The sequence below is a fragment of the Bos grunniens genome, chromosome 10 (genome assembly GCF_055505025.1).
Source record: "Bos grunniens cultivar Pamir isolate PY7600 chromosome 10, Bosgru_T2T1.0, whole genome shotgun sequence".
In the NCBI taxonomy this organism is placed as follows: domain Eukaryota; kingdom Metazoa; phylum Chordata; class Mammalia; order Artiodactyla; family Bovidae; genus Bos; species Bos grunniens.
The window spans coordinates 65,258,647-65,277,320 of NC_141174.1; the positions used below are offsets into that span (position 1 = coordinate 65,258,647).

Genomic DNA, 18,674 nt, shown 5'->3' on the forward strand with positions numbered 1-18,674 from the left:
AATACATTTATTGCTTTCAATAAGATTGTAAATTCTTTGAGGATAGGACCTATACCATGTATTTTTCTATCTCCCATTGGTGTGGATATTTCATGAGTTATTATTAGGGTAGATTTGGTTTGGTTTTGGTGAGGAGTGGGTAAATATGAGGAGTAAATGATAGATGGATAAGGAAGCTAATTTTGTTGTATTCTTAGCAGTCTAATTGTCCAGCTTTGCAGAATCCCCTTATTTGCTAATTTGTAACTGACCTGGAGCTTGTTCTGTGAATTCTAGAGCATCCCCATTTAGTGGGTTAGGGATACTTTTAGCTCAGCTTTTCACTTTATTACTAAATGGCTTTTTTATTTAAAAAGAAAAATGATTGATGCCCTTTTTGATAGATTTACTTTCCTCTAGTAGCAAGTCGTGTAAAATTACTTGCCTTTTGCAACATATTAATATTTAACACTAGGATTCACAGGGAGCCCAGCCTGGTACTCTGTGATGACCTAGAGGGGTGGGATTGGGGGAAGGAAGGGACGCTCAAGAGGGAGATGATATATGTATGATTATGACTGACTTGTGTTGTTGTACAGCAGAAACCACCACAGCATTGTAAAGCAATTTTCCTCCAATTAAAAAATTTTAAAAAAATTTTATTGAGAAGTGGAGAGAAAAGTACAATCTGATGTAGTGAACTGGATGCCATCTACCCTTGAAGATTTCAGATTATTTTTATTGTTAATCCACTGCACCATTTGTGATTTGTTCAGTTTTTGAATTTCCAAAATACATTAGGACTCCAAAGAAATCTAATAACTCAAAAAAAAAAAAATTAACATTAAGATGTAGACCACCACACCACCACCACCTGCCGAAGTTTTAAGCTCTTGAATTGAAACCAAAAGTAGTAGATGATCATCTGAAATCGTAAAAATTAAAATATTCTTTAGGTTATGTGCATTTCATTAAGCATATAGCATATCTCTTCCTTTAAGAACAAAAAGTATATAGTTACTACTTCCCTTAGATAAATAGAAATCCTTTCTGTATCACAGTTAAAATCTGTGTTTAACTAGTGAGATCCTACTTTGCCTATAATATCTTTAGATATTACCTGTCTAAATTAAGTTTACTTATGGTCTTTTTTGGCTGGAGATATCACTCATTGTTTCTCTTTTGCACAGAGCTTGGTGACAGACCTCAAGCATTCCCTGTAGGGTTAGAGTAGTCAAAAGCTAACAGATTAAGAAAAAACCTTAGTGGTGATATTTTCAGTGGCTAGTAAAGATCTGGCTTGTATGTTCAGACTTCCCTTTGTGTTTTAGCAGATTTCTAAGAGAAGACACATAAACAGAAAGTTAAAATTGGTTTGTTGATATATTTCCATCCTGTATTTTCTTGTGGTCAACAACCTATGGTTCCTAGTGATCAGTGCTGACTTGCTGACTTCTCTTCTTTCTCTAGTTCCATCTGTGTACCAGACTCTATGTATTTATTTCTAGGGAACTCTTATTTTAATTTTCTTGTTTATTTTTTTACCCCTCAGTGCCTGGCTAGGTGACTAACTTGCTAAATATCTGAAAATCTGATCCTGAGTTAATAATTTGTTGATATTACCTCCTATAGGGATATTTAGATTTTAAGAGTTGCATTTGATTTGAGGAGATGAGGTTGAGAGAAATAATGTGAACAAAAAATAAGGTAGAACATTTGTGAGGGAGAATAAAAAAAGAAACAACTTCATCAGAGTGTATAATTTATGTTAAACTGAAGGAAATGAGGTTTGGTAAGTAATGTAGAATGAATCTTGAAATCCAGGCTCACCATTTTAATCTAATCTCTTCAGGCATTATTGTTTATGGTTTCTTGAGTAGGCAGATGATAAAAAGTTATTTTAGGGAGATTATCTAATGACTAGTGTGTGGGCAGTGACATTAGGGGACATGTTTGGCCTGGTCCACTGAAGGACAGTCAGATATGACAGAATAGATGGCCTCAGAGAGAGGCACATGCTAGGTGAGCCTGCTCAGTAGAGCCAAGATTTGAGTTTATATATGTTTCCTTCCAAAATTAGTGGTCAAAATTACTAAGCTTTAGTGATAGTAATAGGGAGCATATATTGAGTATTTATTCTGTACCAGGCAGTATATTAAGTATTAGAAATACCTTATTTAGCTGATTCCACTTGTGCAATAGCTCTTTGACATAAGTGCTGTTGTTATTCTTCATGTGGCTTGTTGAGATTAATAACTAGCTGGCAGGTGAAAAAGCTAATATTTAACTCAAGCAGTCTTGAGCACATGCAGTTTTCTTCCATGCCAAGCTGAAAGATTCAGAGGTGATATATGATGTAGTTATATTTTAGTGGTTTCCTTTGCTGTGCAGAAACATTTTGATTTAATGTAATCTCACTTGTTTATTTTTGCATTTGCCATCTTTGCCCTTTGTTGTTAAGTCCAAAAAGTCGTCTCCAAGGCTGATGTCAAGCAACTTACCCCTTGTGATCTGTTCTATGAGTTTTGTGGTTTCAAGTCTTACGGTCAAGTATTTAATCCATTTTGATGGATTGTTGATTTTTGATAGTTGATTTTTGTATATGGTATAAGATTGAGTCTGCTTTCCATTCCTTTGCATATGACTGTCCATCTGACACTCTTTTCCCCTGCAGTTATCTCTTCCATATTGTGAACTTTATCCTTATGTTGGTTTCTTTCACAGTTGAGAGACGATTGCCCATAGCAACTGGAAGGGGCCTATATTCAAATATAATATCTCTTGTAATTATATGAAGGTATTGAGTTTTGCTCTGATTATAACATCCCGGAAATAATTATACTTATTAGAGTAATATCATGCATTGCTTGTCTCCAGTCTTGAATATCTAGTTTTCTTCCCATCATCAAGTGAAATGAAAGTGCGAGTTGCTCAGTCATGTCCGACTCTTTGTGACCCCATGGACTACACAGTGCATGGAATTCTCCAGGCTAGAATACTGGGATGAGAGCCATTTCCTTCTCCAGGGGATCTTCCCAACCCAGGGATCGAACCCAGGTCTCCCACATTGCAAGTGGATTCTTTACCAGCTGAGCTTGATCTCTATTTCTAGATTATTCTGTTTGGCTTAGAGCAATTAATGTCCCACCTTGCCTGAGTAAATCAAATCCATTGAGACAGGGGAAGATCATTTCCAAAGGGAAATTTGGGTACTGTTAGCAAGGAGGAATGAACACTGAATGGTTAATCAAGAAAATGCTTTATAAATATATTATCTCATTTAACTTTTTTCAGTAGTTCTGTTGAGGAAACCAAGATTTGATCAAAGTCCCATAATTATTAAGTGGCAGAGTTGAAATTTAACTTGAAGCTAATGCTTTTTTTCTTTCCAGCAGTATTGTGTCTCCTTCAGAGAAAAATAATAGGTTGTCCTGCATAATATATGGCATTAATGGCCCTACCTTCTAAGATTCAAAACTGGTTCTACCGATTGCTTAGTTAAAACTTCATCATCACGAGATACCTAAAGTTATGGGGTACATCTTGAACAGTACTTAGAAAGAAATTTATAGCAGTGAATACTTATATCATGAAACCAGAAAGATTTTCAGTAAAAAGCCTAACCTTCTACCTTATGACACTAGAAAAAGAAGAGCAAATTAAACCTAAAGCAAGCAGAAGGAAGGAAATAAGAAAGATTACAGTGGAAATTAATAAAAGAGAGACTAGAAAAACAATGGGGAAAATTCTACTAAGTCAGAAATTGGTTCTTTTATTTAAAAAATGAACAAATTGACAAGCCTTTACTAGACAGACAAAGAGGGGGGGAAGCAAAAACACGGAAATTACTAAAATCAGGAGTGGAAGAGGGGACATTTCTACAGACCTTACAGGAATTTTAAAAGAATTATAATGGAATACTATGAATTACATGACAATAAATTAAATAATTTACATGAAATGGACAAATTCCTAGAAAAACCTGCACTGTTGAAACTGACGCATGAAGAAATGGAAAATCTGAATAGATTTCCTTCTCAGTCTCCTTCACTAGTTCCTTCTTCTTTCCCTGACGTGCTGGTGTCCTAACTGGTGTCCTTCTCTCAAACTATCTGTCTTCTCTGGGCAGTCAACTCCTACCTCATTGACAATACATAGGTCTATTTGCATGGTTCTGTGTCTGTGCTCAGTTGTGTCTGACTCTGTGCAACCCTATGGACTGTAGTCCACCTGGTGCCTCTGTCCATGGGATTCTCCAGGCAAGAATACTGGAGTGGGTAGCCATTTCTTTTTCCAGGGAATCTTCCCAACCCAGAGATCAAACCTGTGTCTGCTTGTATTGGCAGGCAGATTCTTTACCACTGAGCCACTGGGAGGCCTTACATGGTTGACCTCTGTTAAACTCTACCCCTAAATTTCTAACACAACCTCCATGTTCCATAGATAAATCAGTGCAAAATCCCCAACCAGAAATCATTATCCTCTCTCATACTTTTGTCTTGGTGTATATTAATGCAGTTTACTTTGTCCACTTAACTTAAAAGGCTTCATTCACTTTCTTCTCTTACATAATGTCTATTCTGTCTCTCTCTCTTTTTTTAATTTAAATTTATTTAATTGGAGGCTAATTACTTTACAATATTGTATTGGTTTTGCCATACATCAACATGAATCTGCCATGGGTGTACACGTGCTCCCCATCCTGAACCCCCCACCCACCTACCTCCCCGTACCATCCCTCTGGGTCATCCCAGTGCACCAGCCCCAAGCTTCCTGTATCCTGCATTGAACCTGGACTGGCAACTCGTTTCATATATGATATTATACATGTTCAATGCCATTCTCCCAAATCATCTCCCCCCTCCCTCTCCCACAGAGTCCAGACTGTTCTATACATCTGTGTCTCTTTTACTGTCTGGCATACAGGGTTATTGTTACCATCTTTCTAAATTCCATATATATGCGTTAGTATACTGTATTGGTGTTTTTCTTTCTGGCTTACTTCACTCTGTATAATAGGCTCCAGTTTCATCCACCTCATTAGAACTGATTCAAATGTATTCTTTTTGATGGCTGAGTAATACTCCATTGTGTATATGTACCACAGCTTTCTTATCCATTCATCTGCTGATGGACATCTAGGTTGCTTCCATGTCCTGGCTATTATAAACAGTGCTGTGATGAACAGTGAGGTACACGTGTCTCTTTCCCTTCTGGTTTCCTCAGTGTGTATGCCCAGCAGTGGGATTGCTGGGTCATAAGGCAGTTCTATTTCCAGTTTTTTAAGGAATCTCCACACTGTTCTCCATAGTGGCTGTACTAGTTTGCATTCTCTATTCTGTCTCTTAAAGCTTAATTTGAAATCTTTCCTCTTCTTTAAATTCTCTCAGTGCTTTAATTTGAACCTTCCTTATCTTTTACCTTATCTGATGTAACCTCCTAATATCTCTCTGCCTTCAGCTCTTCCATAAACCAGCATCTAATGGTGAATAGCATTACTTTTCCAAAATACAGGCCAAATTATGTTGAAAACCTTTGAACTACCTCTCCCCACCCCCAACTGCCACCCATTATGTGTCAGATCTAAATTCCTTTATGTGGCATACCAGACTTTAGTGTACTTTTCTTATCTCAGCATGCCCCCCACCTCAGCCTCTTATCTAGCCCTCTAGTCTGTTAACTCTATTAATTATTTAAAATCTAATGATTTAGCTCTAGAAAAGCCTCATAAAATTTTCACATCTTCTGTGTATCCACAGTAATTTGTCTGTAATGCAGAGCTCATCATACTAACTAATACATATTGTAATTTTTTGTTTATATATCCAGGCTGTGAATTCCTTGATGGCATGATCTTATTTAATTTATCGTGTATTCCTGGTGCTTGCCTTAGTACTTGGCACATAGTGGATCTCCTTGTCTGTATTTTATCGTGGTGGTTTAGTTGCTAGGTCGGTCTGACTCGTGAGACCCCATGGACTGTAGCTCGCCAGGCTACTTTGTCCATGGGGTTTTCCAGGCAAGAATACTGGAGTGGGTTGCCATTTCCTTCTCCAGGGGATCTTCCCAACCCAGGAATCAAACCCGGGTCTCCTCCATTGCAGGCAGATTCTTTACCAGCTGAGCTATGAGGGAAGCCCATATTTTGTCACAGTCTTTATTTACTGCTTAGTTTTAATATTTATTTACAAGGTGTTACTTGACTTTAAAATCTGTTTCATTTATTCCTGGCATAATGGATAAGAACAAAAACTCTGGGATCAAACTGCTCCATCATCTTCCAGCTGTGGGGTCTTAGACACAGTAGTTAACCTCACCAAGCCTCCATTTTCAAATTGGAAAAATAGAGACAATAATAATACTTATGCCATTTAAGTTGTGAGGATTCAGTTCAGTTCAGTTCAGTCGCTCAGTTGTGTCCGACTCTTTGCAGCCCCATGAATCGCAGTACACCAGGCCTCCCTGTCCATCACCAACTCCTGGAGTTCACTCAGACTCACGTCCATCAAGTCAGTGATGCCATCCAGCCATCTCATCCTCTGTCATCCCCTTCTCCTCCTGCCCCCAATCCCTCCCAGCATCAGAGTCTTTTCCAATGAGTCAACTCTTCGCATGAGGTGGCCAAAGTACTGGAGTTTCAGCTTCAGCATCATTCCCTCCAAAGAAATCCCAAGGCTGATCTCCTTCAGAATGGACTGGTTGGATCTCCTTGCAGTCCAAGGGACTCTCAAGAGTCTTCTCCAACACCACAGCTCAAAAGCATCAATTCTTCAGCACTCAGCTTTCTTCACAGTCCAACTCTCAAATCCATACATGACCACAGGAAAAACCATAGCCTTGACTAGACGGACCTTTGTTGGCAAAGTAATGTCTCTGCTTTTGAATATGCTATCTAGGTTGGTCATAACTTTCCTTCCAAGGAGTAGGCGTCTTTTAATTTCATGGCTGCAGTCACCATCTGCAGTGATTTTGTGAGGATTAAGTACATATAAAACACTTAATATAATGCCTAGCACAGTATGCTTCATATTGTGCATGCTTTATTATTATTAATATTATTTTTATTATAGTTATTATTTCCATTAGTTTGTTCATTCACAAATATCTTCGCCAGGTACTGTGGGGTAGTAACAGAACAACATAGATAGGACCCCTGTATTCATGGAATGATACTTCAGTTTGTACTAGTTATTATAAAGTTATTTTAAGAACTGCTATAAGTGGTGGTGAAGAGTTACTGTTTCAATTAAATTCTAGTTTCTCCATGCTTCCAAAAATTGGTACATATTTAATGAACTAACTTTAATAAGTAGTTTCATTAATTGCATATATCTAAAATATAAGAGCAGTGGGTACACTATGTTATAAAGTATGATAAGAATTCATTAAGCTCTTACCTAATGCAGTGAAGATGTACTGGGGAATCCTAGAAAATTTGCTACTGACTTTGTATTTTGGTTACCCAATAAAGGTCTAGTTTATTTGATTTTTATCTTTTTAAAAGTAGGGTGGTTTTAATATCAAGAGATAAATAGTATTTTGTATTACTTATAAAGATATTTTAGAAAGAGCATTCCAAGAGGAGTTAAATTTAGTATGACCTTTTGTTATTAGATGACTTAAATACCTTTGTAATAGAGATACTGCATTTAATTGTTATCTTAATAAGAAGTTGGAGTTTTGAGGAATGGGTAGTAAGAAAATACTTTAAAACGATTGTTTGTTTCTTTGAAGCTGGAAAAGAGTAAGTTGCCAGTTGACAGTCATTTTATCCTTTCACTCTTACTACAGTTTATTAGATGACTTATTTTGCAAATGTATGTAAAGTGATATACATACATCGTACACATTGTGAATTATTGTTTCCATTGTACTTTTTCTTGCTAGTTATGACCCCTTTCAACAGAAGCACAGAGAATGAGAGAACAATGTGATAACCCAGATGCAAAAGAGAAGTGTGGACTCATTAACTAAATTAAACCTGGATTGTGTTTATATTTTAAATTAGTGGACTAATTCTTTTTGAATGTTGGGATATATTCCTCATCTGTCTATTAAAGTCTGTCCTTATGGCTCTTGGTTGTGACTTCCTCACTTTTTGGGAAGCTTCTTCAAAGATTGCCCTCATTGTCTCATGTTCCATTTATTCTTTAACCCATTATGGACTGGCTTCTGCCCCTTCCACTCACCAGTAACTTCCTAATTGTTTATATTACTGAGCACTCCTCAGCCCCTGGCCACTTCTACCTCTGAATTCTATGACCTTTATCTCTCATAGTTTTCTCCTGCCTTTCAGGCTATTACTCTGTTTCCTTCATGGGCTCTTTTATTTCTATTCATGCTTTTCAGATGGTTCATTTTCTAGAATTCCGTTCTTAAGTTTCTTGTCTTCTCATTCTTTATTCTTTCAACTTGGAAATCTTCCATTTATGTTTGTAGTTCCATTTGCCTTCTATGAACCAGTCATTCCCCAGTAAATTTCTGGAGCTCAGTTTTTTGTCTCAGGCTTGAAATTACAATTGTCTGCTGAATTCACCTGGTTGTCCTCAAACTCAACATTCTGATATCCCTTAAAATCTATACAACTTACTATATTCTCTTGTTTCGGTACAACTTTTTATTTAATTGTGCCCATTTCTAGTCAGTAACTACATCTTAGCATCTCTCCAATTTATCCTGTTTCTTTTTTCTATATCTACTGTAATACATTAGATTAAAAAGAGGTTCAAGCCCTGTTCTCTCTTGGGATATTGTAACTGTCCCTAGAATGACCATTCTGCCTCCATAATTGACCTCTCTATAGTCTGTCTTCCTCATTGCTACCATGGCGATGTTCTAAAATGGAATGTTTTAAGTGTTTTTCTTTTTGTTAAAATCTTTTAGATGCTTCTCACACTACTCAGCAGTAGTTTTCAAATACGTGGATGTTTCAAAAACATCCATGGCCTGTCTGCTTTTGGGTCAGAGAACTTTTGAAAGCTCAATCTTGTATCTTTCCCCCATAGATTCTGATTCAGTAAAAAAAGTTTAGGAGTTTTAAAAAAGTTCCCCAGATAATTGTAATAAGCAGCTAGGGTTAGAAAACACTGACCTATATATGTGGTTCACATTCCTTATTATGGAGTCCAGGATCCTCCGGGATCTGGTGCCTGCCTGTTTCTCCAGTATTATCTCATTCTGTTATCCCATCCCTCCTTTCATTCACTGTTCTCCAGCCAGATTCCCTCTTCTGGTCCTAGAAGCCACCAGACCTGATCCTCTTTTAGGACCCTTGTTTGCTGTTCTGAAGCAGATGCCGAAGCCTAGTCTCTCTCTGTTCCACCTCTGCTTCGCTCTGGACCCCAGCCACTAGCACCTCCTTGGATTTCACATGTGAAACTCAGGTTGAAAACCACTGAGCAAATCCATATCAAGGGGCCCAGAAAGATGAAGTGATTCACTGAATCTATAATGGTGAATGGCAGGCCATATCTAAAATCCAGAATATATATTCCTAACATAGTTCTTGTTTATAGCTCTTCTTTCTTTTATATGTATCATGTCTGAGCAAGTTGATTTGAAATGACCTCTTAATTGTTTCCTTCCTAAATAAATTATCATTCATTAGTCCCCTCATTCGTTTATTCATTTAGTAAACACTTACTTTACTATATAAAGAGCAGTGTAGAATATGGAGAGAGGTGGGTAGGAATTTTGAATAATACTAGTTGCCTATCGTTAAGATTCTTAAGACAGGTTTTTATATTCAATCATTAAATTACTATACAGAAAAATAAATTATTAATTTCTAAGAAGAGAAACTATAGTATAACCTTTCTACTGTCTTGTATCTTTTTTTCTTTCTTTTTATCCAGGGAAAGACCATGTTTGTAGATTTATTGGTTGTGGGAGGAATGATCGATTCAACTACGTGGTCATGCAGTTGCAGGTAGGTTACTTTGAAAATGTTTCTTAAAATTGACGAGTATCAATTGCAGAATTGATATCATTGATATCATTCTTGGTATAATTCTTGGTATCATTGCAGAATCTTTTATACTATACGGATGGTATATATTTAAACAGACCTGGTGATAACAGATTTTTGCAAAGATGGAAGGGTTGTCTTTATCAACTGTTTTCTCTGATGCACATCTTTGTTGATTGTCATCATTGCCAAATTTTTGATTCCCACATGGATTACCAGATATAATGAGTTTTGCCCTGTTCCTGTCCCTTCCTTCTCCACCATTTATTATGTTAAGAACTCTAGGTTCCCATTTTCACAAATATCAACCTTGACTGTTTGAAAATTTTTAAATGAGATGGAGAGAAATGCTGTTTTTTCTCTTTACTATTGACATAGCTCTGTTTTCCTGTCCTTGAGATGGAGAGTGGAGTTGGGTTGGGTAGCAGATGACAGAAATTCAGAAATGGAGCATTGAAGTAATGACTGCAGCAAAAAGAGGGAAATCAGCCCTTTCTCTCTGACACTGCCTCTGCCTCTGCCCCTGAATGAACACATGCACGTGCACACGCATACACACACGCATGCACACACAGCTCTGAACCTGTACTCACCATCAAAGTGGAAAAGCCGTGGTTCACTTTGCTGCCTAACTTAAGAGAACTTAAGAGTTCTCAGGGTTTCCTTTCATCTTTAGCAAAGTTTGTTTTAGGCATTTGGTTCTTTTATTTTTTCAACCTAACTACTTAGTAGTGATTTCAGAGGCATAGATCCTCGCCTAAATTCTTCCTCTTCTTGTTAGGGCTTCTCTTGTTTCCCTCAGCTATCCTTCAGCATTTGATTTATATCTATAGACATTAATTTCCTACAGACTATTGTCTTGATGTCTCTGAGTCATGTGTTTCACTACTCTTGAGCCAGCATAGTTTTTTTACTTGAAGCAGAATCCCTGTATCTTTTTAGGTCATTAATATGGACCTTGCTGTCTCTCATTTTAGCCTGTAATAATAATATAACTTTTGTATGCTATTTTATAGTTTTTTTCTTCTGAATTTATTATGCATCTTACTTGATTATTATCATTTCCCCTGAAGAGGATAGGGCAGGTTTTACCCCCATTTTGCAAACGAAGAGACTTTAGCTCAAGGAGGCTTGAGGTTTTCCTGGGACTGACTGATTTGATGGGTGTTAGGACTTACTTGATGGACACCTTGGGCCAATATTCTTGGCACAATAAGAGAAAACTCTTTATTTTTGTGTATAGGCTACTACTGACTGGACGACGTGGAGATGCTTTTTAAGTCTGCAGAGTCTCTTTCAGTCCTAGCATATAGTCTTTTTTATTTTATTTACACTCACCTTAATCTCACTTCTGGAAATGAGAAAGCTGCAAGTATGGAAAACTAAGGAGGATGGTGTGTATGAGGCAATGATGGCTCTCTGACCTTTGGCAAGCTCCTGTGGACTCATCTAAGAATGCTTTGTTTTGACTTGCATGCTGTTTTGTTTTGTTTTTCCCCATCATAAAAAAATTAACCCACCATTAACCTCTATATGTTTGACTTGATTTGAGATAAAACTAAAGCTGGTATAACTGTTTGAGGGTTCTTTCTCTTGTTTGACATATTAAAGTTGACTGCCAGGGGGTCCCCATATATTTTGATAAAATTTATATGCTCAGACCCAGTTTCTCACCAACATTTCTAATTTCTTCTAAAAACCCTCCTTGTTCTTAAGCTAACTTTAGTTTTTTGCCTCCTGGTGATTCAGTTATATAATATCTGCCTTTAAATTTTTAAGGAATAATCCCATTTCTCCTGTAGAAATTCTAGCTATTTACCATGAAAATGGGTCTGAAATCTAATAGGGTTCAAGCAGTCACACACGTTTATTTTCTTATATCTACTAGGAAGACCGTGGTCAGGTCTCATTTGCTATCCTGTCACCACTGAGGCTTTATGTGATCATCCTTAGTATAGCCAAAGGATGGTATTTTGTGATAAGCATATCACCTAGGAAAGGGCAAAAAATGTTTTGAATCCTGTAACCAGAACAGATATAGATCTAGATTGCCTAACATCAGGGCTGCCATGTATTTTTAAGCTTTTTATTATTGTGGAAAAAATTAAATATAAATGAAACTAGAGTTGTATTCTGCCTTTCTTCTCCTTCCTCAGATGATTTAAAAGCAAATTGAAGTCATATTTTATCATAAATATATCAATATATAGTCAAGGATTCTTTTTTTCCCACTAGTAACCATAATACACAATAATATCTTTTCAAGTCAGTCTTCACATTTTCTTGGTTGTGTCTCTCACTTATTTTTATATTTGTTATACTTGAACCTGGTTCCAGACAAGGTTCACACATTGTATTTGGTGGATATGCATATCTTAAGCCTCTTTTTTTTTTTTAACAAAAATTTTAAAAGATTTATGTATGTATTAATTTATTTATTTTTGGCCGTGCTGGGTCTTTGCTACTGCAGGCAGGCTTTTTCTAATCGCAGCCAGCCAGGGTTACTCCTCCTTGCTGCACACAGGCTTCTCCTGGCAGTAGCTTCTCTTGTTGCCGAGCACGGGCTCTAGGAGTGTGAGCGTCAGTACTTGCAGCATGTGGGCTCAGTAGTTGTGGCGCACTGGCTTAGTTGCTCTGCGGCATGTGGAATTTTCCCAGACCAGGGATCAAACCTGTGTCCCCTGCAATTGCAGGTGGATTCTTAACCACGAGACCACCAGGCAAGCCCCTATTTTTATTTTTTTTAAATATTTATTTATTTGGCTGTGCCAGGTCTTAGTTGTGGATGATTTGATCATCATTGTGTTGGAGAAGGCAGTGGCACCCCACTCCAGTTCTCTTGCCTGGAAAATCCCATGGACGGAGGAGCCTGGTGGGCTGCAGTCCATGGGGTCACAAAGAGTTGGACACGACTGAGCAGCTTCACTTTCACTTTTCACTTTCATGCATTGGAGAAGGAAATGGCAACCCACTCCAGTGTTCTTGCCTGGAGAATCCCAGGGACCGGGGAGCCTGGTGGGCTGCCATCTCTGGGGTCGCACAGACTTGGACACGACTGAAGTGACTTAGCAGCAGCAGCAGTGGCATGAGGAGTTTTTATGCAGGATCTTAGTTGTGGCACGTGGAATCTAGTTCCCTAACCAGGGATACTAGGGATTGAACCTGTGCCCCCTGCATTGGGAGCTTGGAGTCTTAGCCACTGGACTACCAGGAAAGTCCCTCTTAAGCCTCTTTTTAAAAGTTCCCTCTCATTTTTTTTTCTTAAGTTTTTTTGTTATTGTTGTTTGTATTGTCATTGATTAAAAAAATTATTTGTTATGCAGAAGTTTCCATGCTCTGGATTTTGCTAATTGTCTCCATGTGGTAATACTTAACATATTCTTCTGTCCCCTATATTTTCTATAAATTTGTGATTAGATCAGATTCCAGTTTTATTTTGCTAGAATACTTCAGAGATGGGTTGTGTGCTTCCTATTTATATTATATCAGCAGACAGTGTCTGCTTGTCTCTTTTAGTTGTGCTAAGATTGAATCAGTGAGGTTCTGAGGTCCATCCATTTTAAAGTTCCCATAATTTTTCTCTTGTGTGTGCTGAGTCACTCAGTCATGTCCAACTCTTTGTGACCCCATGAACTATCGCCCCCCAGGCTCCTCAGTCCATAGGGATTCTCCAGGCAAGAATACTGGAGTGGGTTGCCATGCTGGAGTAGGTTGTCATGCCCTCCTCCAGGGGATCGTTCCAACCCAGGGATCGAACCCAGGTCTCCCACATCGCAGGCAACTGATTTTTCTCTTAGGTTTTATCAACCTGTTAGTAATCACTGCCAAAATTCTTTACTTCAGTGGGGTTGCAAATGTACAGTTATAATTTTACAATTCCTCTTTATTACTGGAATTCTTTTAAAAGCATTCCATCAATTATTAGGTTATCCTTAGGTACATTTCACACAGAAAGGCAGGACTAATGTTTGATTCTTTTAATTTCAAGTTTTCAGAAAAATGAATTGGCTCCCTGTAGGGAGCTTTGACAGCATCCTTACTTTCTGACCCTGGAGGAGGAAACGGCAACCCACTCCACTATCATTGCCTGGAAAATGTCGTGGACAGAGGAGCTGGCAGGCTACAGTCCATGGGGTCGCACAGAGTCGGACACAACTGAGCGACTTTAGTTTACTTTCTGATTCCTCCTAATGAGAAATGGTGTTTAGAGACCAGAATCTAGATGCTGTGGGTCCCTCCAATTGGGTTGGTCATTGTTTTAAATTCTTTTCAAGTGGATAGGTTCAGGGTATATAAATTTTTTTACAAGAAAAAATATATCATGGCTCATATTGATATTTCCAGTTTCAAATTTTTTGTGATAGAACTTCTGGCATATAATCTCTTTGATTTTATTATATATTTTCATTTCTTTGCCTAATATATGTAGATGAAATTTAGGTTAAAATTTACATGAGAATTGTCCAGTATATGTGTGTAGGAAGGGAGACATTGTATGTTACATATGGGGAGAGGAGGGGTGGATAACAGATGAAAAAAGATTGGCCATTAATTGATAATTATTAATTCTGAGTGATGGATAGGTATATGAGGGTTCATTATATTACTTTCTTTCCTTTTGAGTATGTTTAAATTTTTTAATAATAAAATCCTCTTGCATAGTTATTGGATCATGTTAAATTTATAGCATTATTTAGGGAGAAATGAGTTTCCTTTTTTATTTAATAATATTCATTCCATATTACTATGAATATAAATTCTTCATATAAATGCTACAGGTGGAACTGCAGCATCATAGCCTGCTCTCAATCAGAATGCTAATTTGTTACCTACTCAATAAGGAGTCTTCTGGGTAGATCAGTACTGTAAAATGGAAAAAGAACACTTTCCAGTTAAACAGACTTAGATTTGAAGAACAACTTTATCTTAACAGGTTAACATTATTTAAACTCTCTGAGCCTTAGTATCCTCATCTGAAATATTGGTGTAGCAACTTTTGTTTAGGGTGCTAAGGACTAAATACAGTCATGAATGTAATACATCTGGCACAGACTAGATAAATTCTTTGCTTTTATCTACTGCTGTGATTGTTTCATACCTTTTTATTTATAATAGTAATTAGCACCTATTGAGTACCTACTGTGTGCCAGACACTACATGGATCTTGTTTAAGCCTTATAAAACAGTATAAGGTAAGTATTATTGGCCCCATTTTATAAGGAAGCTGTGACATAGAAAAGTTAAGTAGTTTGTATAGGAATATATGTTAGGCAATAATGAGGAATTACTGCCCTGTGTATGTGTATCTTTTTTATGTAATCAAGACTACATTTTGTTATGACATCAGTGACAAAGGGAAACATGACGACTCAGGAACATAATATGTTATAGACGTAGAAAAGATAAAGACAAATACTATAAGATATAACTTTTATGTGAAATCTAAAAATTATAACAAACTAGTGAGTAGAACAAAAAAGAAGCAGGTTCACAGTGGGGAGAGGGATAGGAGATTTTTGAAAAGTGTTTTTATGGCATTATATGAAATCATGTGTGTGAAACTTGCAAATTGTGAAATACTATAGATTTTAAAGAGTCCTTCATTTAAAAAAAAAGTTTAAAAAAAGGAAACAACTTTAAAAAAACTTTGGTTATTCTTAAATTTGTCTGAAATGTTCATACATTATCTTAAGAGAATTCTTCTCTTGAGTGAGAGGATCATGATTCAGATAAAATCCTTGCTATTTCAGTCAAAACATCTTTTAATGGTAAACGAATGATTCTTTGCTCTTCTTCTCTCATGCTTTCAGTAGCATACTTGAAAGCGTTTATTTGGTTTCCACAGGGCCGGAATCTGGCAGATCTACGCCGGAGCCAGTCCCGGGGCACATTCACCATTAGCACTACTCTTCGCTTGGGTAGACAGATTCTGGAGTCTATTGAGAGCATCCATTCTGTGGGATTCTTGCACCGAGACATCAAACCGGTAGGGGGCCTTTTCCTGCCCGAGCTCAGAATGAGTTTGCTTGGTACTCTTGGTCTTATGATGTGTGTGTGTGCTCAGTCACTCAGGGTGTCAGACTCTTTGCAACTCTATGGATTGTAGCCTACCAGGCTCCTCTGTCCATGGAATTTTCCAGGAAAGAATATTGGAACAGGTTGCCATTTCCTATTCCAGAGGATCTTCCCAACCCAGGGATCAAACACACATCTCTTGTGTCTCCTGCACTGGCAGGCAGGCTCTTTACCACTGCACCACCTGGGAAGCCCAGTCTTATGATGGGACACAGTAAATTACAAATGTAGGTTTCTATGTTAAATACAAGATAATATTTCAATTTCCGTGGCAGAGATGTAAACTAGAAGTGTATTATAACTTGCCTTTTAATTTTTAAAAAATTGTAATTATATACTATAACTTATAATCAAGAGCTTTTCTCAAACAATGAAAGTGTTGCTCAGCAGCCAAATTAAAAATAACTAATGTTTGATTTATGTGTTAAAACTGATACTTAGCCTTACACCTAAATTGATAGTCATTTTTGGATTTCTTTTTTCTGATATTGGTTAAAAATACAGATGCATGTTGCTTTTAGATGTTGTGTTCTTTGAACTATTTCTCAAGTGACAAATTATACTTGAAAGAAACCATCAATTATAAAAGAGCTTGCTTTTTCTCCTGAGTGCTACAGTGCCAATATAGTATTTTTTTCTATTCTGTTTTCCTAGAAATTGCGATTTCTGTAACTGTTAAATATGCTTTTATTTTCTCCTTCTTGGTTTTTGTATTACTAACAGGGCAAATGACCCATTTCTGATATGCTGTATTTACTATAAATTTATTGTGTTGCTTGTTGCAGTTGAAAATTTTACCCATCTGTTGCTACATGATTTCAAAAATTAAACAGTTTACATGAAAATGACAGCTAAAATTAACATAGTTGAGTCAGACTTAATGTAATATAGATTTTTCCTGCTTTTATTTCCATGTCAAGTTAAATGTCATTATTTGAGAACCATGGTAATTGAAGAGTTTCCAGTTTGATTAGAAAGCTCCCTAACTAGAACAGTATTTTAAAATAAAAACTAACAATTCTATAACAATTAGACTTTTGCTTTTATAAATTCCTTTACTTAATATACCCAGTTTTGCAAACTTGTGGTCATTTAATGTTACATTTATCTTTGTTAAGGGAAGAATGGAAAATACATTGTCCTTAAGTCTGTTATGTTTCCTTGAATTGTATTTTTATTTTTGCACTTAGTGAAATTCAGCTTCATGATGCTTATAGGAAACTCATTTCAATTTCTGGACTATATATTCTATTTCGTTCCCTCCTAGTTCTTCCCATTTTAAAAAGTAAGGGCTGGGTGTTTGTTTAAGTAGTGACTTAGACTAGAATTTTAAGAAACTTATTGGAGTACTGACTCCAATTAAATCAGTGTTGTATTTTATGTAACTTTATAATAGTCACATAAATTTTTTTTGCTCAAGTTCACCTGATCTTAGGCATTAATAGAACCTGCAGCAAAATTATGTGTTAATATCCAATAAACATTGACTAGAGCAGTAGAAGTGGGATGTGTATTATATAGAGTTTAAATAGAAGAATTAAAATACAGGAAGGATAAGATATAAGGACTACGTGTAATAACAATAGGTATGTTTTCGTCCTTTATTTTCTAGTCAAACTTTGCCATGGGTCGCTTTCCTAGTACGTGTCGGAAATGTTATATGCTTGATTTTGGCTTGGCTCGACAGTTTACCAATTCCTGTGGTGACGTCAGACCAGTAAGATTTTTCATACTATTATGAAATATTTGAGGATTAACTTATTATAGTATCACTCTTTTTAAAGAAATGCCGATTGTGTATCAGAATGGGTATCATCCAAGAAGTATCATAGAGAGTTTATGATTACGTTACAGATGGTATTCATTAATTTTATTATTGAGTGTTACAGCTTTTAAAAACATGTACAGAGTTAGAGTGTATCTTGTAAGAACACACATTACCCCTTGAGGATCAAGCGTCTTTTTTGCAGTCTGAGCTTCTTTCTACATCATATACTACTTCTGTTTCAGTTACTGTATTTGTCATACGCAGAATTTACATTTAGTTCTGTTTTAAAATTTATCTTTAGTGATATTCCCTGTTTGATATGGCATTGCTGTTATACTTTCCTTTCTTTAATTAATCAAGCTTTCCTTTAGTTCTATAACATATTTATAATACCTACTTTGAAATCTTTTTTATATCCAGCATCTAGTCATTCTCATAAGCAGTTTTTGTTGCCTACTTTTTTTTTTTACATATATGGGTCACATTTTCCTGTTTCTTTGCATGTCTTGTAATTTTTTGTTGTTGCTGGGAACTGGGCATTTTAGATAATGCTTGCATGCTGCTTCTGCTTAGTTGCTTCAGTTGTGTCTGACTCTTTGCGACCCTATGTACCATAGCCTGCCAGGCTCCTCTGTTCTTAACATTTAGTTCCTTAACATATTCTTTCTTGTGTACAATAAATACAAATGTGTACTCTTATTTTTTCCTTTTTGCTTCAAAAGGTAGCATGATGTACACTTCCCTTTTTTTTTTTTTTACTTTACAGTGTATCTAGGAGATCTTTCCATGTCAGAATATAGAGCAGCTGCAAAGTGTATATCTGTAAGACAAATCTCCAGAAGTGTAATTGCTGGGTCAAAGAGAACGTATGCATTTGCAACTTTA

The 18,674-nt window shown here is 36.6% G+C and overlaps 1 protein-coding gene across 10 annotated transcripts in view; it reads left to right on the forward strand.

Moving 5' to 3' along the window:
- The window catches only part of TTBK2 (tau tubulin kinase 2), a 135,753-nt gene that overhangs the window by 64,046 nt on the left and 53,033 nt on the right, over positions 1-18,674 (forward strand). For 7 of the 10 annotated variants that reach the window (XM_086321686.1, XM_086321681.1, XM_086321684.1 and 4 more), the window contains 3 exons: positions 9,834-9,907; positions 15,792-15,932; positions 17,634-17,738. In XM_086321686.1, coding sequence (XP_086177812.1) covers positions 9,896-9,907; positions 15,792-15,932; positions 17,634-17,738 — 258 coding nt within the window. In that variant the 5' untranslated portion in view covers positions 9,834-9,895. The remainder of the gene's footprint in view (positions 1-9,833; positions 9,908-15,791; positions 15,933-17,633; positions 17,739-18,674) is intronic. The other 3 variants (XM_086321688.1, XM_086321683.1, XM_086321689.1) reach the window with 2 other exon arrangements.